The 23483-nt window shown below is 42.7% G+C and overlaps 1 protein-coding gene and 1 pseudogene across 2 annotated transcripts; one reads left to right on the forward strand and one right to left on the reverse strand.

Moving 5' to 3' along the window:
- Positions 1-780: 780 nt before the first annotated feature.
- On the reverse strand, positions 781-10539 carry LOC149320803 (uncharacterized; annotated as a pseudogene). The gene is made up of 6 exons (XR_016279476.1): positions 10476-10539; positions 8310-8402; positions 4983-5744; positions 4733-4761; positions 3874-4005; positions 781-2316 (listed from the first exon to the last, which is right to left on the reverse strand). The product of XR_016279476.1 is annotated as an uncharacterized LOC149320803 (transcript).
- Positions 10540-14961: 4422 nt separating this feature from the next.
- On the forward strand, positions 14962-23483 carry LOC149320804 (uncharacterized). Its single transcript, XM_089505683.1, has 4 exons — positions 14962-15133; positions 16863-17015; positions 19563-19662; positions 20243-23483. Exons 2-4 carry the CDS (start codon positions 16908-16910, stop codon positions 21466-21468), a joined length of 1434 nt encoding a protein of 477 aa, XP_089361809.1. The 5' UTR covers positions 14962-15133; positions 16863-16907; the 3' UTR covers positions 21469-23483.

The following is a 23483-nucleotide window of genomic DNA, read 5'->3' on the forward strand; positions in this document are numbered from 1 at the left end:
GCAGTGGCAATGGCCGCAGGAGTGAGCCCAAGACCGGGACAAATACATGGGTGGGGGCCAAACCGGGCCGTGACCGGGAGGGCCCCCCAAAAGCGGGATTTTCCCGGCGGCCACCGGGATATGGCATCCCTACCCTACCCCACAATTTACTTTACTACAGGTTGAGTCTCTCTTATCTGAAATGGTGGGGACCAGAAGTATTTTACATTTTGGAATACCTGTATTTGCATATGCATACATGATGAGTTATCTTTGATATAGGACCCATGTCTAAACACAACATTCTTTTATGTTTTGTATACACCTTCTTGCACTTAGCCTGAAGATAATTTTATACATATCCTTTTAAATGATTTTGTGCATGAAACAAAGTTTGTGTACACTGAACCATCAGAAAGCAAAGCTATCACTACCTCAGCCACCCATGTGGGCAATTTGGGATTTTGGAATATTTCAGATTTTAATTCTGGGTAAGGCAGATTCAAGCTGTAAGAGCACCCTTCCTTTACAGAGGTAGGAATATAGGAAAGCAAACTGCTGAGGACAGCCAGTAGCCATGCTTGCCGAGAGATTCCGGCAGTTGTTGGCCAAAAAAGTAATTTTTCCAAGCTTTAAGAGAGAGTTAAATCTTCCTGCTTTTGTATCCCATAGGTGATTAAAAGGTCATCGTACCTGTGGCTTAACACCCCACAGTCCTATACCCTAGATACCTTTTTCCCATCTAGGAGAAAAAAATCTGCAGAGATATAAGCTACACAGGAGACAGAATCTTTAGCTTCACCAACCCCCTCACTTGCTCCTAAAATCAGAACCTCCAACCCTCGTTACTTATGCCCAGGGGAGACCCATATTTAAAGGGGTGGCACTACCAGTTCTTCTTTTGGCCTTATGATAGCTGCTCCCCGGGGTGTAAGCTTCCTGGCTCTGCATGCGCTGGGCTATGAACAAAGCTTTCGGCACTGACTGCACGTTTTCCCCTGTGGACCTTTTTATGTTTTGTGAGATCCGAACTAGAAATGAAACGCTTCCCACACTCAAAGCAAGCATAGGGCTTCTCCCCTGTGTGGGTTCTCTGATGTGTTATGAGGGAAGATTTCCGGTTGAAGCATTTTCCACAGTCCAAGCACTTGTGGGGTTTCTCGCCTGTGTGGATTATGTTGTGATTTAGGAGGTTAGAGCTTGTGCTGAAGCTTTTCCCACACTGGAAGCACTGGTAAAGGTTCTCTCCCGTGTGGGTCCTTCGATGGGTGATGAGAGGAGCCTTTGCGTTGAAGCTTTTCCCACACTCTGGACACGTGTAGGGCTTCTCTCCTGTGTGGGTTCTCTCATGGATGATAAGATGTGTCCGCTGGCTGAAGCTCTGCCCACAGTATGAGCATTTATACGGTCTCTCTCCCGTATGTACTCTTTTGTGCATCATCAGGTTCGTTCTGGTACCAAAACCCTTCCCACACTCGGAGCATTCATAGGGCTTCTCTCCCGTGTGGATTCTTTTGTGTGCAATAAGAGAAGCGATCTGATTGAAGCTTCGCCCACACTCAGAGCAATGGTACGGCTTCTCCCCTGTGTGCACCCTTTTATGCCGTAGAAGCTGGGAGCTGTTGCCAAAGCTCTTCCCGCACTCGGGACATTCGTATGGCTTCTCCCCCGTGTGGGTCCTTTCGTGGGTGATCAGGGATGACTTCCAGTGGAAGCTCTTGCCGCAGTCAGAGCACTTGTGTGGCTTCTCTCCCGTGTGGACAATATTGTGGTAGATCAGGTTGGAGCTAGTGGTGAAGCACTTTCCACACTCGGAGCACACATAGGGTTTTTTCCCCGAGTGGGTCCCCTTGTGCTTCAGGAGGGAAGCTTTTGTACCAAAGCTTTTGCCACACTCGGAGCATGGATAAGGTTTAGCCGCAGCCAAAGTCCCCTGCTGTGAAGCGAGAGACGCACCATTCTTGAAAGTCTTCCCACAACGGGGGCAGATGTAAAACTCATCTTCTGTTTGTGTTTTCTGATTTGCAGGAAGGTCGAAGATGTCACAGAGGTGTCCGCATTCTGTGCAAGTCTTTTTGGACTTACACTGGCGTATCTCTTTGTTCACAATGCTTTCAGAGCTTTCTTCAGAAAGCAAGACCCTTTCTGCTTCCTTCGGGGGTTCACTTTCTTGGAGGCCTTGTCGTTCTGACTGATTTTCAGACGCTGCCTCTTCCGCCCCATGAAATGAGAAGGGGTTTTCTTTAGCTCTTCCCAGTGATGTCTCCTTGAGTTCCACTGTCTTGGATCTTTTGAGACAAAGATTTCCCTCTTCTTTTGTCTTCATCTGATCATCTCCTGGTAAGGATGAAGTAAAACACTTAGTCAGAATTTAGGAAAGTTACTTTTGGAGACACTAAGGTTTAATCTGTAGGGCAGAAATAAAGCAGGTTGATACCCTTTTAAGTGCTGTGGCTCAATGTCATGCAATTCTGGGATTTGTAGTTTTGTGAGATATTTAGCCCTCTCTGTCAGAGAGCTCTGGGTCCACTGCAAACTACAAATCCAAAGATTCCATAGCATTGATCCACAGCAGTTAAAGTGGTGCATCAATTCGCAGTGCAGATTAAACCTTAAAACTCCCAGAATCTCTCAGCCATCATGACCATTGGTTGTCTCATATAGGTTCTCTATTTTAATAGGCAGTTTGGACAACTCACTTTTGTGGGAGCTTAAAACTCACAGAATCCTCCAGTCAGAAATGAAGGCCATGTTCACAACAATAAATTTCCCAGGCTCTGCCCAGTGTAACACAACTATACTGTGCTGCATTTAACAACTTGGTTGTTAAAAACCTGGTTCCCATAAGAGACTTCTCCTGATATTTAATTCCAAGGCCATATGGAATCCAATGCAAGGAAATATCAGCGTTCTTCTTCACCAGTCTGCTTAGTTTCCATGTGAGCTGCCAAAGATGAAAGTCCTTTCTTGTATAACCTTGGCTGCATCCACACTACAGAAATAATCTGGTTTGAGACCATTTTAACTGTCCTTGCTCAATGCTACAATTCCCAGAATAATATAGCATTGAGCCAGAGCAGTTAAAGTAGTGTCAAACTGGATTATTTCTGTAGTGCAGATGAGGCACAAGACAAACACAAAATGGGGGTTTAAATTGGAAAAAACACCGCAAAAGTAGGTTGATTTCCACACAACGTCATTGCTAAACCAACGTTTAACTTGAACAGAAAGTGGAGAGAAAGTGGATAAAAGCCGCTCCTTTTCACTTTCGGAACATAAGTTTAACAACTGCATGTGAAAATCAACCCACATTTGCGTTTTTTTTCTACCTTTTAAATCCCATTTTCTCCATGTGATAAATTCCTAGGTTGCTTATCTATAGCCTGATCTGTATCACAGTGTTGACTATAATTAAAGTGGTGAATGGCCAAATAAACCATTTGTGTTTATTGTGTTTATTGGGAGGATGGTGGCACCCCAGTGGTTGGAGTATAACTCCCATCAAGCCTCTGTGAGGAGGGCCAGTGGTCAGGGATAATGGGGGTTGTAGCTCAACAATGCCCAGATTTTCCCCTCTCTGTCCTTATAGTTCAGAATGCTCCAAGGCCATCAAGTACTGAATTTTGTGTGATTGTTATAACAATTGTTGTTGTTACTTGGTGTTTGTTTTTTTTAAAGATGCATTACAGTAAATGATATCCTTGGGATCTCTGAATGCTGCTGACATTTGTGTAGGTCTAAACCAAAGGTGGAAATTGTGTGGCCCTTCAGATGTCACTGGACTGCGACTCCCTGCATCCCTAACCAACATAGCCAATGGTGAGGAACGATGCGAGTTGGAGTCTAGCACTATCTGGAAGGCCCTATGATTTCCACTGCTGCCCTAACACATACCCAACAAGATGGCCTCTCTATCACTTCCTTTCTTGGCATCAGCAGCCAACTGCAGCTTCACCCTGGCATCTGATGGGACTTGTTCCAGCATGGGCAAATTAGCAGCTAAGTCTTTCAAAGGTCCTGGTATCTGAAACAGAAATGGGAGATACCATTTTAAAACACAAAGTGAACTTCAAGAGAAGGAAGGTTAGAGATTCTAGTGAAGCTGGACCCGTTACACATCACCACCCAAGGATGCATCTACGCCATAGAAATAATGCAGTTTGACAACCATTTTAACTGCCATGACTCCATTTTACAGAATCCTAGGATTTGTAGACTCTGTAAAACTACAAATCCCAGGATTCTGTACGCTGAATCTACAGCACTTAAAGTAGTGTCAAGCCATGAACATAAGAAGCAGCTCAGAAACAGTCTTTCCCTGGATAGGTCAGGAACAAAACCCAAAGCTTTATAATCAGAGCTTCAATTTTACTTTTGGACTACAAATCCCAGAATCCCCCATAAAACTCTAGGATTTGTCATCTAAACAGTAACATTTCCAACCTGTGCTCCTTGACAGGTGCAAAGCAATTCTGACACAGACTTTTGATGCTTATATTATGCAGGAGAAGGCTGTTTTGAATATACGTAGTGTGCTATGCTTTTATGTTTTTATTATGTTTTACTGGAGAAGAGGGACTAATTGGTTTTAACCTTGTGCTTTAAAAAAATACTAATTTGTTTCACTGTTTGTTTAACTTTTGTAAAATAAGATTTCAACTGGGTTTCATTCTATATTTCTGTGAGATGCTTTGAGTCCCTTGCTGGCAGAAAGCCAGGGTATAAATTAAATTAATTGAATGAATGAAGAAATTCCAAGGAAGCTGGCCGCTTTCACTGGCTCTTTGAGACTAAGACATGGAGCAGTGGGTGCAAAGTACATGAAAAAGAGATTCCACCTCAACATTAGGAAGAAATTCCTGACATTAAGAGCTGACTGACAGTGGAATATGCTGCCTTGGAGTGTGGTGGAGTCTCCTTCTTTGGAGGTCTTTAAACAGAGGCCAGATGGCCATCTGCCAGGGGTGCTTTGGTTGTGGATGGCCCTTGGGGTCTCTTCCAACTCTAAGATTCTATGATTCTATGAAAGGCTTGCCTGGCTTCCCTTAGCCTCTGGCTTTCTGGTTAAGAAATCTTCCGCCAGCGCTACAGCTTCCAAACAGGTCTCTGGACAGCTCTCCTGGACCCAGATCTGGATCTCCTGGGGCAGGATGGTCAGGAACTGCTCCAGGATCAGCAGCTCCAGGATCTGCTCCTTGGTGCGCTTCTCCGGCTTCAACCACTGATGGCAAAGCTCCCAGAGCTGGCTGAAGGTCTCTCGGGGACCCTGGGCATCCTGGTAGCAGAAGCACCGGAACTGTTGGCGCCGTGTCTCCAACTGAAGGGCGTCCTCATCTGGAACCTCTTCTTTCACCTCCATAGGAAAGTCCGGACTTTCGTGGGCCTTGGGGGTTTTGTCCGAGGGACCTGCCACAGTCTGGGTAGCATAGTCTTTTCGAGGCCAGTGGCACACCTCAGCTACTTTTTTGGAGGACACTGGGACTTCTGGAGTACTAGGTCCTGGCTGAGGTGGTACATTTTTCCATTTTGAACAAGGGGATTGCAGGACGTTCAGGAACTCTGACCACTGGATGTCCCAGCCTTGTTGCATTCCCTCTTCTAATTCCTGTTTGATGGGCTGGGGAGTTGGTTTAGTCACAAATTTTGCAACGGTGGTCTCCTCTTGGACAAGAATGTGGCTTCCTCCTACCTCCTCCAGTCTCTCTCCTGGTTCATTAGATCCAACTAGGTCTTGTTCCTCCATTTTTTAATTCTTGGATACAGCTCTGGAAAAGAGAGTCAGCATAACTATAAAGGATAAAATGCAATTGTTCTGGGTTAATATTATTCACCATACAATTATAATAGACCATTTTAGAAAGGTGGGAAACCTTTTAGTTTCTCAAAAAGAACACATTTCTTCAGCACAATCTTCTGACGGCCTGGCCAAAATGTGTAGGTAGACCAGAGCTGAAAATACGTAGGGCCAATCTGGTCTGCCTCTCTTGTTTTCTCTCTTTCTGACCCCACCTCTCTGTTTCATTCTCTCTCACAAACACATATACTGTACACATACAGATTGAGTCTCCCTTGTCTGAAACGTTTGGGACTAGACATGTTTGGGATTTTGAAGTTTTGGGGATTTTGTAATAGTTTTATAGGCAGAATGAGCTATCTTGGGGATGGGACTCAAGTCTAAACATGAGATTCATTAATAATTTATATACACTTTATAAACATATCCTGGAGGTAATTTTATACACAATAGTTTTAATAATGTTGTGCATGAAACAAATACTGTGTGAACTGAATCATCAGAAAGCAAAGGTGTCACTATTTCAGCCACCCATGTGGACAATTTTGGATTTTGGACTATTTCAGAATCCCAGATAAAGAAGATAGGAAATCAGGGAAAAGGATCCCAGTCTTGCCATCTGCCTGGTACGCTAGGTTTTTTAAATGTACAAAGTGATCTGTCCTGAACTCCTCATTTCCCAGTTTTTGATCTTCCCAAAATCCTTGCAAGGTGGACTAGGCTGAAAGAGGATGTCTGTGGTTGCTTTGCAACCTTCATGACTGAAAAGGAGTTAGGAAAACCCAGGGCATAGTTCAAACCTCCACTGCAAGTGAAAGAGTTCCATGCTTCCTTGTCTTTGGAGAAAAGCCACAACTCTGTGGCTGAGCACATGCTTTTGACATGCAGAAAGTGCCAGGATCTAATTGCGGCATTTCCAGGAAGGGCTGAGACTCATTCGGAAAGCTAGAGAGCTGCTACCAACCCATGAAGATAAAAATACCGAGTTCATGGCGCCAATGGTTTGACTCAGTACTAAAGTAGCACTAGGGATGTAGTTGTGTAGGGGAGGAATGAGGGTATTGAGGAGAATTTCACTCTTCCCCAATGCATTTTTCCCTCAGTTTGCAAACTTCTAGCGGAGAATGTAAAGATATAGCTGTGTTAGTCTATAGAATCAGTATGCTGAGAGATCTTGTACTGTAGCATCTTTGAGACTAGCTGAAAGAAAGAAGTTGGCAGCATGAGCTTTCATAGACTTAAGTCTACTTCTTCAGATTCCAAATGCATCTGAGGGAAGTAGACTTAAGCGTAGGAAAATTCATGCTGCCAACTTCTTTCTTTCAGTTAGTCTCAATAGTATTACCAGTTCTCTTTACATACTGATTCTGATTGAAAAGTGTTCACAATTAGAACTTGGCTATTTGCTGTGTTCACATTCCCTGGGTCGCTTTGCCTGACCCTTTTCTTTGGATGCCTAAATGGTACAGTTGGCCCTCTGTATCCACTGATTTTTTAATCAACAGTCATCCACAGCTTGAGAAAATAAAAAAAAAAATTCAATAAGCCAACCTCGACTTTGCCATTTTATATAAGGGACACTATTTTACTCTGCCACTGTATTGAATGGACTTGAGCATCCACAGATTTTGGTCTCCATGGGGTGGGGTGGGGGGCTGGAACCAAACCCAAGCGGATACTCAGGGCCCACTGTATTTCTAAATGTGCAAGTGAAGTGCTAGGTTAGTGCGATTTTAGAAATTGGGAACAGAGGGAAAATGCCATCTGGGGAGAGAATTTTAATTTGGGGTGTGTGTGTGTGTGTGTGGGTGTAAGTTGACAGGCAACCTGAAGGCACATACACACCTACAATTAATAAGCTTGCAATACCCTGAAGGCCAGCATGGATAATGGTTTGAGCATTGGACTACAACTGTGGAGATCAGGGTTCATTTCCCTGTTTGGCCACGGAAACCCACTGGGCAAGTCACATACTCTCACGCCCCAAAAAAACCCATGCTAGGGTCACCATAAGTCAGAAAGAACTTGAAGACACACAACAATAAACCCTGAAGGCCATAGATCCCATCTGATCTCAGAAACTAAGCAGGGTCAAGCCTGGCTAATGTACACACGAGGGACTACCAAGGAATGCCAAGTGCTGTTGGCTCTATCCAAAGGAGGGCAATGGCAAACCAACTCCAAATCTTTCCTAAGAAAACCCCACGAACCTTATCATATTATTAAACAAACCCAGCAGGCAAATTCATTTTTTTCTTCTTCTCTCTCCTCTTTCAGTCTCTTCTGGTTGTAAAACCATCGGAGAGGGTTGTAAAAGTGTCCCATTTGCCAAGCTAAAATAATCCATTTGGCAAAGCTTACAATTTTACAATGCTCTCCCACACTTTTACGACCTGGAGAGAATGAGAGTCATGGGGAGGGAGAAAAAGTGTCATTTCATTTGCCTATCAGGTTTGTTTAATAATGAGATGAGGCTCTGGGAAATTCATAGGGTTGACAGACTATAAACACTCAATGCCGTAAACCTTGTACTTACATCTGTGGGCAGCTCCTTGTACCTTCCTTCTCTAACCAGTACTGAGCTAGGTATCGAAACTCTGTCCAGACATGCCACATGTGCTTTTAATACCTGAAAAGCAAAAGAAAGATTTGAGCTGGTGCTAGGGTTGTCAGAATGAAAACTAGAAAGTGCTTCTGTGCCTTCAAAAGACTGTACAAAAGAGAAAATTTCAGCAGATGTTGTATGTCACCTGAGCACACACAAGTACGACTTGCCAAAATCCCTTTTTCTACACAACCATTAAAATCCCAGGAGCTCCCTCCAGCTTTCAATCTGGCACCCCTAGCATAACTGAAAACGCACTTGTCAAAATTCAAAAACAGCCTGTGGCCTGTTACAGACTGCCAAAATAAAGCTGCTTCGGGTCTCTTTGGAGGTATGCTGTTTAAATGATGCATGGGTCCTAAGAGTCTGGAGGTCGCGCCAAAGCTACACTCCATTCCTAAGCACTGGAGTGCAGCTTTGGTGCAGCTTCTGGACTCTTAGGACGCATGCATCATTTAAACAGCATAACTCCAAAGAGACCCGAAGCAGCTTTATTTTGGCAGTCTGTAACAGGCCTGTATAACTATTAAAAGTTGAACCCTCCTCCTCTGTTTTGTTCCAGTTGGCGATCAGGGATATTTTTGCAAAGCAGTTTGCTTTTCCCTGAGCTAACTGGGAAGGTCAAGACTCTTTTTCGGGTGCATCCACACTATAGAAATTATGTAGTTAGACACCACTTTCATTGCCATGGCTCCACCCTACAAAATCCTGGGATTTGTAGTTTGGTGAGGCACCAACACACTTTGGCAGAGAAGGCTAAAGACCTTGCAAAACCACAAATCCCAGGATTCCATAAGATGGAGCTGCAGCACTAAAAGTGGTGTCGAACTGCATTTTTTCTTTCTTTTATTCCAAATATATTTTTAACAGAGCAAAGCAGCAACAGCAACAGTAACAAAAACTACACACTAAAACAAGACAAAACAACTATAGACACATAAAAATAATAAAATGACTTCCAACGTGTATTTGTTGGCTAGTAATAATAATATACAACAACTTTTCCCTAAAAAAAGAGGAAGATTTAAATCCATTTCCACTGTATTATCCAAGTTATATTCTCAGTTAACTTCACATTACTTTACATGTCATTGAGTCTTGATAATAACTCCTTATCAAGACCCCAGGATAGGTTTATATGTTATTATTCTAACACCTGTGTTTCTACAACTGCTCCACTTAACTTTAGACAGTCAAACATAATTGCCCAGTCTTTCCTAAATTCCTCTAATGGCTCTGTTTCTGATCAACTGAGTTAACTTATCCATTTCTGTAAAATCATACAACTTCCAAATCCATTCAAGTGTGTCTCTTTTCTTGCATACATTAGTCTAGCAGTGGTCAACTGCGTTGTTTCTACAGTGTAGATCAGTGACTCCCAAACTTTGGTCCTCCACCTAGCCTGACCAACATTCAGGAATTCTGGGACCTGAAGTTCACACAAATCTGGAGGACCAATATTTGGAAGATCTGGAGGACACTGTAGATCAGCAGTTCCCAACCTGTGGGTCGCAACCCCTTTGGGGGGGTGTCAAACGACTCTTTTACAGGGGTCGCCTAAGACCATTGAAAAACGCATATTTCTGATGGTCTTAGGAACTGATTTTATGGTTGGGGTTCACCACAACATGAGGAACTGTATTAAAGGGTTGCAGCATTAGGAAGGTTGAGAACCAGTGTTGTGGATGGATCCCTCAGACCTCGCCTCTCCTCTCCTCTGCATGCAAACTGGCTTTGCACTTGGAACTCAGTTTGCAGCAAATGAAGAAAGCTGAGGACAAAGGGGGAAGGTGGGAGGAGGCGAGAAAAAACTGGGACAGTTTAAAAGCAGCTCAAAAAATGGGATGGCAGAGGAGCAATTTTGCCAAATTGGTCTATCTGGGGGGAATGGGCTTGGGAAGAAGAGTTAGTGGTGGAACTCAATGGTTGCATGGGATGATGCATTGCAAAGGTGTTTTTTCTGGTTCATTTGCCTCCTTGCAAAGCCCCAACCCTCCACCTTGTTATCCTTTGTGCTGCTCCTGTTTCCATTTGTCTCTCTCTTCCCTATAAACTGTCCTTCCACAATCCCAACCCACCTCTCCCTTCTCCACTCACTCTTCCAGAGATGCTTCAGCCTTGGCCAGTCTGAAATCTCAAATGCACCAAAAAATGGACCAAAATGCATCCAAAAGGCTCTTGCATTTTCCCAGCCAGGAGGAGGAACCGGAAAGGAGATGCATTTCCAAACTGAAAGGAATTCCTCCTCTGGCCCTGTCTAGGAGGGAGAGCTCTGTCCCTTTAACCCTTTCCCTTGCTGGTAGGGAAAAACTCATCCAAGGTCAGAATCAGAGAATCCCTAGCAGTTTATCACACTGGGGCTGATTTCGACATTAAAGAGAGATTAAAGCATATTTAAAGTGTCCCGCAAATGAAGCGAAAATAGCAAGTAATTGTGCAAATGATTATCACATGCAGTTTGTGATATCGGAAAGGCATTGACACTGAAATCCCGAAACTGAAAAGATGTGCATTAATGCTTCTTTGTAACCACTTTCATGGCAGGTTTTGTGTGATGGCGTGTGAAATCGTTTCGCCTAATTACGCAATTTTTCCGGGATATTCAAGGGACAAACTCCTAATCTCCTTTGTATGATAAACGATCTAGAGTTGGAAGGGACCCCAAGGGGCTGTCCAATTTAAAGTTCTGCCATGCAGGAACTCACAATCAAAGCACTTCCAGCCTCTGTTTAAAGACCTCCAAAGAAGGAGACTCCACCACTCTCCGAGGGAGTGGGTTCCACTGTTGAACAGCTCTTTCCATCAGGAAGTTCTTCCTAAGGTTTAAGCGGAATGGCTTTTCCTGTAGCTTGCATTCCATTGCTCCATGTCTTATTCTCTGGAGCAGCAGAAAACAAGCTCGCTCCATCTTCTGTGTTCTCCCTTTAGATACTTAAACAGGGCTATCATATCACCTCTTAACCATCTCTTCTCTAGGTTAAACATATCCAGCTTCCTAAGTCTCTCCTCACAGGGCATGGTTTCCAGACCCTTCACCATTTTAGTCACCCTCCTTTGGACATGGTTCAATTTGTCAACATCCTTTTTGAATTGTGGTGCCCAGAACTGGACACAGAATTATTCCAGGTGAGGGCTGACAAAAGCAGAATACAGTGGCACTGTTATTCTGATCTAGACACTATAGTTATATTGACGCAGCCTAGAATCGCATTGGCCTTTTTTGCTGCCGCATCACACTGTTGACTCATGTTCAGTTTGTGGTCTACTAGGACTTCTAGATCCCTTTTGCATGTAGTCTTGTCAAGCCAGGTGTCCCCCATCCTATACCAGAAAATTAGAAGAGACCCCAAGGGCCATACAATCCAGCCCCCAGCCATACAGGAATGCACAAATCAGCAAGTGTACACATTTTTTTCCCTGCCTATGTGTAGTATCTTTTATCCCTGTTGAAATTTATCTTGCTAGCTTTGGCCCCACTGTCTAATTTCTTATTGTTTTGTGCCTTCAAGTTGTTTCCAATTAATCATGACCCTATTATAGGATCTTCTTGGCAAGACTGGTTCAGAGAGGGTTTATCATTGTCTTTCCCTTGAGGCTGAGAGTATGTGATTTGCCCAAAGTCACCCAGTGGATTTCGTGGCAGAGCAGGGAATCGAATCCTGGTCTTCAAAGTAATAGTCCAACACTCAAACCACTGTGCCACTCAAGCTGTGGATGGATGGATGGATGGATGGTTGGATTTTGGCCCCAGTGGCCCCTCAAAGCAAAGGGAAACATAAAACTGCAATAAAAGCAAAGACATGGAAGAGAAAGGAGAGGCCCCAGTTTTTTTTTAATTAAACGTAAAAAAATATTATTATAATTATTAGTTTTCTTATTTGAAAACATTCAGTCTTACCAATATCTCACTTTAACCACATGAAACAATCTATCCAAATAAAAATGTTTGTTTGTTCAAAATCTTAAATCTCCGAAAATTCCTCACCGATTGCTTTGAAATTTTGACACAACATTCCATTCGAACACAAGCATGTTTTTATATACCTAATATGTTTTTATATATAGGTGTCACACCTGTGACAGGTAAAAATATGTTTTTTTAAAAACACTGCCGTCTGCTGGACATAACAGCAACACACCCCAGTGGCTATGCCGTTTCAATTTAAGAGATTGCAATTTCCAATTCGATTGGCGTTTGCAATCACCATCAACAAAGCTCAGGGCCAATCATTAGAATTGTGCGGTTTAGATCTAGACACGGATTGCTTCTCACATGGACAATTATATGTTGTGTGTTGTAGAGTCAGCAGGCTAGACAACCTCTATATCTACACAGACAATGGAACAACAAAAAATATTGTATACCCACAAGCATTGTGAAATAAAATATTTTAGAAACATGTGTTTTCTCTTTTCTTTCTTTTCCATTTAACCAGACTGAGCCACAGCAATGCGTGGCCGGGTACAACTAGTGTACATATAAATGCATTTCAGTTGTGCATATAATATTGTAATTTAAGGGTATACTTTTTATTTTGTTGGTAACACAACTATTACCACAGTATATTCAGTAGTATACGGAAATTACAATTTACAAGTAATCTTTGTACAAAAAAACATTACTAAGGATGCTGTATGGTGCAGTATAGGAGGAGGTCAACAATGGGGCACCAGTACGTGGCACCATGAGTTATTGCTAGGTTGGCCATACGTACCGTTTTAAACTGGGCAATAGCAAACCCCTGTAGCCAAGGGTCTCTCTAGGGAGATTTTATATAGCTCAGTTTATTGGGTTGGCTACCCCTGAGACCATTTCCCTTATGTACACCAAGAGAAAAGGGATTAAAGGAATATTGCAGAGGAAGAATTCTCTGAATGAAGCATTTCTTTTATTAAGGGGTAAATCACACAACAGTCTACATTCACTCACATATACATGCCAGGACTAAGGAAATCAGGAGTTAGCTTAGAATAGTTGGAGGCTGAACTAATGGCGATACTTACACAAGATGAGGCTTAACTCCGGATCTAATTGCAAGAGGGATTGTGTTGGATACGGCTGTTCAGGTGAGCGGAGGGACTGGAACGGATATACCAGGACCGATGAGAGTTGCACATTAAACTCAATTTACAGCCATTCAAGTAAGCTGAGGACAAAGAGGAAAGGTGGGAGGAGGACTGCTACCATACTGCAGAAATAATCCAAGTTTGCTATTGACATCCTCTGAGGTTGAGAGAGTGTGACTTTCTCAGGTTACCCAGTGGGTTTACGTGGCCGTGCCAAGATTCGAACTCTAGTCTCCAGAGTCCCAAGGTTCAAACTACTATAATAGAGGTATACTGCTTCAGCAACAGCAGGTTTTGCACTGCCATTTTGCAACAGCAGCCACCAATTCTGTGTTCATCATAACCAACACGTGGGCCAACAGCGGTCTATGAGGTGGCATGCAACAACCTGTCCCATTTTGTGGTTGCTGCAGCTGCTCTTACTTATTAAGATGTTTCTCCTAATCTTCAGCCCAAATCTATACTGCTATAGTCTGACAGCTGGCTAGGGGATTTTGGGAGTTGCAGTCAAGATGACTTTTTTCAAGATGATCTTCTCCTTCTTCACTCCGAAGTGTTCAAGATGGCATACCCAGCTCCTCTCCTACATTTTCCTCTTCTCACAACAGTCCTGTGGGACACATCAAACTGAAAGTCACCCAATGACTTTCATGGCTTAGGCCAGTGGAAGATTGTGGAAAGCTGTAGTAGTACATATTTTTTCCAAAGCTGGGCTGAGCAGGATTTCATTTCTGTACACTCGGCCCTCCATATCCATGTTTCTTTATCTAGGGATTCAGGCATCCACGGCTTGAAAATATTTTAAAAATATATAAATTCCAAAAAGCAAAACTTGATTTTTGCATTTTTATATAAGGGACACCCTTTTACTCTGCCGTTGTATTTAATGGGACTTGAGCATCTATGGATTTTGATATCCATGGGGATACTTGAACTATACCCCAGCAGATACCAAGGACCCACTGTATTTAAAAACAACAACATAACAGCAGATATAAGGTTCATTTTTTGGAATGTATATATATTTTAAAATATTGTGAAGCTGTGGATGCTTGGATCCATGGATAACAAATCCGTGGATACAGAGGGCCGACTGTACTAAAACTAGAGCAGCCTTCGAAAGCTGCATCTGCACTGCAGAAATAATGCAGTCTGGACACTGCTTTAACTATTATGGCACCATCCTATGGAATTCAGGAATTTGTAGTTTGCACCAGAACGCTCTAATAGCGAAGGCGAAATCTCTCACCAAACTACAAATCCCAGGATTCCATAGCATGGAGCCATGGTAGTAAAAGCGGTGTCAAACTGCATTAATTCTGCAGTGTGGATGCAGCCAAAGGGCAAATCAAAGAAGGTTCCCCTCCACCATCTTTTTATATACTGTAGCTCTGAAGCACTTTAATCCCCTCTTTGGGCAGAGAAGAGATCCCAAGGGTTAAACCAACAGAGCTGAGTTTGCACAGAGAGGCCTGAAATTGGAGAAGGAAGCTGGGGATTGTCAAAGCCTCTTTCCTGGACCTGATAGAGGAATCTGGCTGTTTTTATATTAAGAATCTAATCAGGCTGTTTTTATATCATTCCCAAAAATAAAAAAATTATAAAAAAATTATAGCCTTAATATAAATGGGAGAGACGCCTGCAAAAAGGAGACTGCATTGCAGAGGCTGCAGCTGCTGCAGAAAAAGGTGAATTTTCTGGAGGAGAGGGGGTGGTGGTTGCAAGCAAGGGATGGGGAGAAATTTATTGATCTGCTTCATCTATTTATTTATTATTTGCTTTATTTATTTACTGTATTGAGATCCAAACCCAGTCTGTGCAACTGAGATCCACAAAGGATCGCTGGGTTCCTGAATGCTTCCCTAAGTGCAAAATAAAATGTGGATCCTTACTTTGCAGGAGAATGCAATCCAAATATCAGGATAGTCAGGATTATTTTATTTTAATTTAATTTTTGCATCAGCACCCTTCTTATTTGTGAAGTACAATAACATCCAAAATCCACAAAACAGAGGTACAGTGGACCCTTGTCATCCACTGGGGTTTGGTTCCAGGACCCCATGTGGATACTAAAATCCATGGATGCTCAAGTCCCATTCAATAAAATGGCACAGAAATGGTGTCCCTTATATAAAATGACAAAACCAGGCTTTGCAGTTTGGAATTTATATAGATATTTAGAAATATTTTAAAATCGTGGATGGTTGGATCTGTGAAGAAGGAATCCATGGATAAGGAGAACTGACTGTACCTTTACTGGACCGACCGAAATGCACAAAATACATGTTGAAAGATTTCGAATCTCCGCCGGCTTCTTCGTCAGGCAAAGGTGCTAAGAATCATACAGGAGGAAAGAAATTATAAGATGACAATGTTCCTGGTTTGCATTTTCTCAAGGTGTTGTTGGTGTGTTGTTCTTTGGAAGGATATCTATGCAAGCATATCCCTCCTCCGCCTGGCTATGTGGCGCTGGAAATAAAGCATTCCCAAATCCAGGATAAAATTTTAATTCCATTAGCAATACAAAAAGATACTTCTTCTGAGATCCCAGATGTGTACATTTTGGTTGGCCAAATAAAGGTATCACTGATTGGTGCATTTGTCGTGTTGTTATACTTTGGTATAATACAACTAACACAGCTACCCCTGACTATGGAGTTTATCACATGGGAGGCAAAGCGCCCAAATCCTGTGGATAAATGGGCTTTAAATCCTGGGAATATCCCACATGAGTTTTCAGACATGTCAGGTGATTTCGACATTAACCTGACATTAACCCCTGCAGAAAGCTGCAAAATCGGGCCGCTTTTTAACTTCGGAATTTCGGGAATAGCCATTTTGGGAAACAAGACAAGATAAGATTTTACATGTGATCCATCAAGGATCTTCTGTTGTTCCTCAACCTAGGCTGCATCCCACCTGGGGCCACAACAAACTACAATCCCCAGAATTTCATAGCCTAGAGCCGTGGCAGTTAAAGCAGTGTCAAACTGGATTATTTCTGCAGTGCGGTTGCAGGCCTAATTTAACTTGCAAGATTGCTATGAAAATGGAAAGGGCCAGGCAGAGGAAGACAGCAATATATTCCCCACCAAAACTCATATCCAGTGCTAGCCATATTGGCCATTTGACAAAGTACGATAACATCCAAAATCTACAAAACAATGATGCCTTCATGCTTGATGAAGAAGCCTATGCTGGTCTGTGATAGTAATAAAGATTAATTGAACTGATGACAAAGCCAGTGGAGCTTCGGAAGCTTTCAATCTGTATTTTGTGCATTTTGGTTGGTCCAATAAAGGCATCACTATTTTATGGATTGTATTGCACAAAAACTTTGTTGAGGAAGAGTGGTAGTAAAAAAGTAAAAATAATCACTGTTCGTTTGTTTCCCTTCCACTCCTTTCTCTCCTTCAGAACCTTTTCTGCCGAAAACAACAGCGGTGAATCTTTTCCGGAGAAATGGAGAACTGGGTCAAGGAGCATAGTCCAGAGATTTGTGCCCAGGTTGTGGCACTGGCGGAAGATTTCCTGCTGAGACAACAGCAGACAGAGCAATGGGGAAAGCAGGTGAAATAGGCTGGAGCTGATCAGCACCCATTTCAAAGGGTTGGGTGGCATCTTTGAAGTTGCAAAGAGACTGGGACTGGTACCCAAAGGATTGCCCTCTGCCTTGTGTACCATTATTTATTCATTTCTTTTCTATGCCACCTTTCTCCCAGAAAGAGGCCCAAGGTGGCTCATAGATACCATGCATCTGAAGAAGTAGGCTCAAATCTGTGAAAGCTCATACTACCAATTTATTTCTAGTGAGTATCAAGGGTTCTACAAGATCACTTTGTGTACTGATTTCCCAGACTAATGACTTTATCACATGGGAAAAATCGGGAGTTAAACAGCAAAAATCACATGAAAAATCATGCAATTGCAATTAACACTTTCACATGATATCACAATTAAAGTGCCATTATCCCATGAATAAACAGGCAGTAAACAGCAAGAAATCATTCTTGAGGAAATCCTGTGAGCAATTTGTTGCTGTTTATTGCCTGTTTATTCCTGGGATAATGACTTTTTAATGGCAATGTGTGTGAAAATTTTCACATGATTTTCGCTGTTTAAACTCCCGATTTTCCCCGTGTGATAATGTCCTATCACAGCCTAGGTCTTTGAGTTATAAGTTCTTGCTGTTGTGTGCCTTCAAGTCATTTCCAGATTATGGCACTTCTAAGGTGACCCATGGTATAGTAGTTTGAGCATTAGACTATGACTTTGGAGAACAGGTTTTGAATCCCTGCTCGGCCATGAAACCCACTAGGTGATCGTGGGCAAGTCACACCCTCTCAGTCTCAGAGGATGGCTATGGCAAAGCCCTTCTGAAGAAACATGCCAAGAAAACTCTGTGATAGATTCACCTTAGGGTCGCCATAAGTCCAAAATGACTTGAAGGCACACAGAACCACACAGAATTGCATTGGTTTTCCTAGCTGCTGCATCACATTGCTGGCTCATGTTTAGCCTGTGGTCGACTAAGACTTTCAGATCCTTCTTGCATGCACTGCTATCAATCATGGGTTTGCCTTAGGGCTTTCATCAGTTGGAAATGAGTTGAAGGCACACAACAACAACAGTGTGACACTATCATGGAACAGAGAGTGTGTGTAACCTCACAACTTGATTTCTGTAATGCGCTCTACATGGGGCTACCCTTGTGCCTAGTCCGGAAACTTCAACTAGTGCAAAATATGGCAGCCAGGCTGGTCGCCGGAAAAACTAGGAGTGACCGAATAACACCCATCCTAAAATCTCTTCACTGGCTGCCTATTAGTTTCCGGGCACAGTACAAGGTGTTGGTTATAACCTTTAAAGCCCTACATGGATTGGGTCCAACCTATTTGAGGGATCGCCTGCTTCCATATAATCCGCCCTGCACCCTCAGGTCCTCTGGGAGGAATCTATTGCAGCCTTTAAAAACCAGACTAACTGCTACCTCCCAGAGGGCCTTTTCTGCAATTGCTCCCAAATTATGGAACGGTCTGCCGGACGAGATCCGTCAAATTGCCAGTTTAGACAGCTTTAAAAAAGCTGTCAAGACGGATCTCTTCCGGCAGGCCTTTCCTGAATAAAAAGTGCCCGGCCACAGAATGACTGCCCCCCGCATCATGTATTAGCCCACCATTCTGTCCTCGTGTGTGTGTGTGTGTGTGTGTGTGTGTGTGTGTGTGTGTATATATATATTTGTGTGTGTGTGTTTTTAATAGATCTTTTAATTGTACATGTTTAATCCTGTTTTAAGGGGGGGAATTTGGGACATAATTTTGTAAATGTGGATTTTAATATGTTGTGAGCCGCTTTGATTGTCTGGTAACAGAAAAGCGGGATATAAATAAATAAAAAAAGTGACTCACCCAATGCGTTTCCATGGCTGAGTGGTGAATCGAACCTTGATATCCAGAGGAATAGTCCAATGCTCATACCACTACACCACACTGATCTTGTGTAGCTACATATCCTCAAGATCATAAACCTTTTTCTGAGTCCAACAGGCCAGGCCACTCATGGGATATGAAAACCATTATTTATTTATTTATTTATTTATTTATTTATTTATTTATTTATTTATTATTTGTTACCTGCCTCTCCCCATGGATTGAGGCAGGGGAACAACAACAATTAACAAACAATAACATCAGTTAAAACACATTGATTAAAACACATATCAGTTTAAAAGGACAAATAAGTTGTGCACATATTACAACAATCCACATCTAAAATTCGTCATTTAAAACTCACAATTTAAAAATAGACTGCATCTCTGTTGTTGTATGCCTTCAAGTCATTTCCAGCTTATGGCAACCATAAGGTGAGACACGGCAGTTAAAGCAATGCCAATGCTTTATTTCCAGAGTGCACACAAGGCCTCTGCTTCTCTGAAGCCACTTTCCTTTTCTAACTGGACTCGACCCGAACATATAGTCCTTGTCACCGAGGGTATAAATTTGTGTCTTATATACAATCTGTTATATATAATATAACAAATAATTATGTTCCAGGCTATTCCTATTTCTGAACTTCCCCACTTGTTCCTGACTTGTCTTGTCCAACGTTTAATTGCAGGTGGTGACCGAAAATCTTTCTGACATGGAGCAACCTCTGTCTGACACAGAACGAGAACAGCGCTTTAACCAGGAGGGAGAGGAAGATACAGTCTCACTTGGTGAGGATTTGAATTTTTCCAAGTACTTAATTTTTGAAACAGCACAATGCAAAATTAATGCTGTCATAATTAGGGACCAGTCAAAAGGCATAAAATGGTGAATTTATTTTGAATCGATTCACAGATGCAAATCTCTCCCTGCAAAAAACGTAAGTGTGACTGACCCCTTTTGTCACTCCCAAATCCTAAAAATATTTTTGGGGAGAAAAATAGCTGAAAAATGTGTGTGTTTGGCCTCACACCTTCAAACCCTACTACTTGTGAAGGCAAACTGTTCTATTGTTTAACAAATTTTACTACAGGGATGCTTTGCCTGATATTTAGATGAAACTTGCTTCTCTGGATTTTTTGGGGGGGAGAGTAATCTTTTAATTTAATTCTCTGATTTGAGAATTCATTTCTCCCACAGTTCAAATCATTTTAACACTATACTAGATTAATTCTATTTTAATGCCCACTTATGTATGTTTGTAACAATATTTTTTAAATTTGTAAACTGCATTGTATCCCAATTTGGGGGGGAAAGCAGGATATAAATAAATGTCTACATCATCTCAGTGTTTTCTGTTAATCTTGGCAGGTGATGGTCAGGTGAGTGAGGAGGAAGAAGAAGAAGAGGAGGACAACCTCCATCTAGAAGATTCTGAACCAGATGAGGTATCATTCAGAGATGGCACCTCATGGAGTATTTCTCAATTCCATGACGTTGGAGAAACATCTGGAAATCTTCAGAGCCCACATATAATGGAAGATGGGAGCTACTCAGAGAAAATAGTGGATATCCCCCTCCGAACTTATGACAAAGGCCGCTGGGATCTGAAAGAACCCAGGATCCGAGCGAGAATCTATAACCATGGGGGGCTGAAGATGTGCATGGACTGTGGGAAAACTTTCAAGCAAAGTTCAAGCTTATATAGACACCGGAGACTCCACACTGGAGAGAAACCGTATGGGTGTCCCGAGTGTGGCAAAAACTTCAGCCGGAAGTCGCATCTCATTGCTCATGAAAGGACCCACACGGGGGAGAAACCCTATGACTGTGCAGAGTGTGGCAAGAGCTTCAGCCGGAAGTCACATCTCACCACGCATGAGAGGATTCACACAGGGGAGAAGCCATATAAATGCGGGGAGTGTGGGAAGTGTTTCAGCCAGAGTTCAGCCCTTGTAGCGCATGAGAGGTCCCATACTGGTGAAAAGCCATTCACTTGTCCCGATTGCGGGAAGAACTTTCATCGGAGGTCAGGGCTTTCGGCTCACGAGAGAACCCACACGGGAGAAAAGCCATACAGGTGCACAGAGTGTGGGAAAAGTTTCAGCCAAAGCTCAGGCCTTTTGGCCCATGAGAGGACCCACACAGGAGAGAAACCCTACCGATGTACTGAGTGTGGGAAAAGCTTCTGTGAGCGCACTGCTCTTGTGAGACATTTGAGAACTCACACAGGGGAGAAACCATACACTTGTGCCGAATGCGGGAAGAGCTTCAGCCAGAGCTCAGGTCTTTTGGCGCACGAGCGTACCCACACTGGGGAGAAACCGTACAAATGTTCAGACTGTGGGAAAAGCTTTGGGCATCGCTCTGACCTTCTCAGACACCAGAGAATCCTTAAAAGAGGAAAGCCATACAAATGCTCAGAATGTGGGAAATGTTTTGGCCGGGGTTCAGATCTGCTCCAGCATCAACAAATCCACACAGGGGAGAAACCGTATAAATGCTCCTATTGTGGGAAGTGTTTCAGCTGGCGGTCGAACCTTATTAAACATGAGAGAATCCACACAAGGGTGAAAACATTGACTTGTGCAGTCTGAGTTTGAAAATTCCTGCCTTCGTATATAAAGGAGTCACTGTACCCAATCTGTTGACTTTTAACTACAGTCGGAAAGTCACCGCTGGCTGCCTGTCAGTAACTGTTTGCAAGAGAAGAATCGTGATTTCAGAAACAGTTTCAGGTTTGGGTGATGTTGAAAAAGAAATACATAGCCACTGCTTTAGTGAACTCATACCCGTAATTCTCTTATAGTCACAAGAATGACTCCAGAGAATATGGTGCAGCTGGATGAAATTGGATGGAGAACTGCAGGAATTACTGTCTGTCGTCTAGTAGACTCTGAGGGCCAGAGGGCCATTTTGGCTTTACTAGACCCATGGCATGTCACACCAGTGTATCTGCGGTGACTAGAAGTTACATCTTGATTTTTCAGAAGTTACTTTTTTCTGTTGAACAAGCAGTGTTTGGGGGCCAAAATGGCCCCTATAAAGTCAGTTTGTGGCTGAAGAACTGGGTGGAGGAATGCTGCTTTTTTTAATGGATCCAGGGGTGAAGAGCCAGATAGGATGCCACAAGGCTCACATGGGTCACAAAATCTCCCTCCCCTTTCATCTATTTCCTTTGCCCACAGGCAAAGGTGCATTTAAAATTATGTTTAGAGCCTAACCTAGTCATGTTCTTGATACAACGCATTTTCTTAACAACCCTGGATGAATTCCACTATATAGCCATACTTTTCCCGCCGCTCATTGGTCCAAAACACACTGCAGAAATAATCCGGTTTGACACAGCTTTAATTGCCCTGGCTCAGTGCTAGAGAACTGTGGGAATTGTAGTTTTGTGTAGTCAGAGAACTCTAATACCCACAATTCCCAGGATACCCAAGCACTCAGCCAGGGCAGTTAAAGCAGTCTCAAGCTGGATTATTTCTGCAGTGTGTTTTGGACTATTGGTCACAATCCTTATCCACCCCAAATGTCTTGGGATAGTTGTTTCTGGGGATGATACATGGAGGCTTGCAAAGTAGCCAGCTTATGTCGTTGCATGAGGGATTACTTGCAGGAGGTTGGGAGCAAGAATGAGTGGATGTTTTGGTGCCTGTAATATCTGTAGATATGATAATAGAAGGGGTTTTACTTTCAACTATATTTATTCCCTTGTGATGATCCTCATCTGCTAAAGGCAGTACTGGATTGCGGCTTCCATGTGAGTGGAGTCTGGTCTATAAAACAGTGATCTTTTAGTATTGTATTCCCCAAATAGTTTCAGAACCATGGAGAGTTCCTTTAAAGTTCAGACCATAACCCAGCTCCGATTCACTGTTTCCTTCACCTCCTGGCTTGGAAGTCATCTTCTGCTGACATAGTTTACTTAGAGTGTATCTACACTGTAGAAATAAAACAGATTAACACCACCTTAACTGCTATGGCTCCATGCTATAGAATCCTGGGATTTGTAGTTTGGTAAGGCACCAGCACCGTTTGCCAAGGAAGGCTAAAGACGATGTAAAGCTACAAATCTCAGGATTCCATAGGACAGAAGTGCAGCACTTAAAGCAGTGTCAAAATGCATTATTTCCACACTGCAGATGCCTCCCCTAAGTTTTCAGGACCTGGCTTCTTGCTCATTTTCAAAATACTTTGAATTTGAAGCTTATGGCGTAATGCGTTTGCATCCAGTATTTTGATGCCTTGACAAGTATAATTGAAACTGAGAGGCAAATCTGAAAACCACATTTTAAGATAGTGACATTGCTGGGGTGTGTGCAAGCAGGCTAGTATTTAGTGTCCAGAAATCAGTGGGGCTTACCTGTAAAAAGCAGTCATTCCAGTCCATGATGTGTGTCCAAGGAATGAAGGGGCAGGGGGCAAGAATGGGCCCGGGGGAGAGTCAATCAAATTAAAAGAACTCCAGTAACTTTGGCAGATAAATTGGTGTTTGTGTATCTTTTCCCCTCTTATATGTTTTGGTGGGAAGAAACTGTCATACTGCAAAGAAACTGAGCCATAAAAATGCATCTCTATTTTTTAAAGTGACCAGTGTGTTCTTCTTTAA

Source organism: Sceloporus occidentalis, unplaced genomic scaffold (assembly GCF_023333645.1).
Source record: "Sceloporus occidentalis isolate IW3139 unplaced genomic scaffold, rSceOcc1.0.p SCAF_1, whole genome shotgun sequence".
NCBI lineage: Eukaryota > Metazoa > Chordata > Lepidosauria > Squamata > Phrynosomatidae > Sceloporus > Sceloporus occidentalis.

Bases quoted from the DNA above. Each gene is read 5' to 3' on its own strand.
- LOC149320804 (XM_089505683.1), top strand. From the start codon at position 16,908: ATGGAGAACTGGGTCAAGGAGCATAGTCCAGAGATTTGTGCCCAGGTT. The intron at 17,016-19,562 runs GTGAAATAGGCT...GTTTAATTGCAG, and splicing joins CAGAGCAATGGGGAAAGCAG to GTGGTGACCGAAAATCTTTC. The intron at 19,663-20,242 runs GTGAGGATTTGA...TAATCTTGGCAG, and splicing joins GGAAGATACAGTCTCACTTG to GTGATGGTCAGGTGAGTGAG.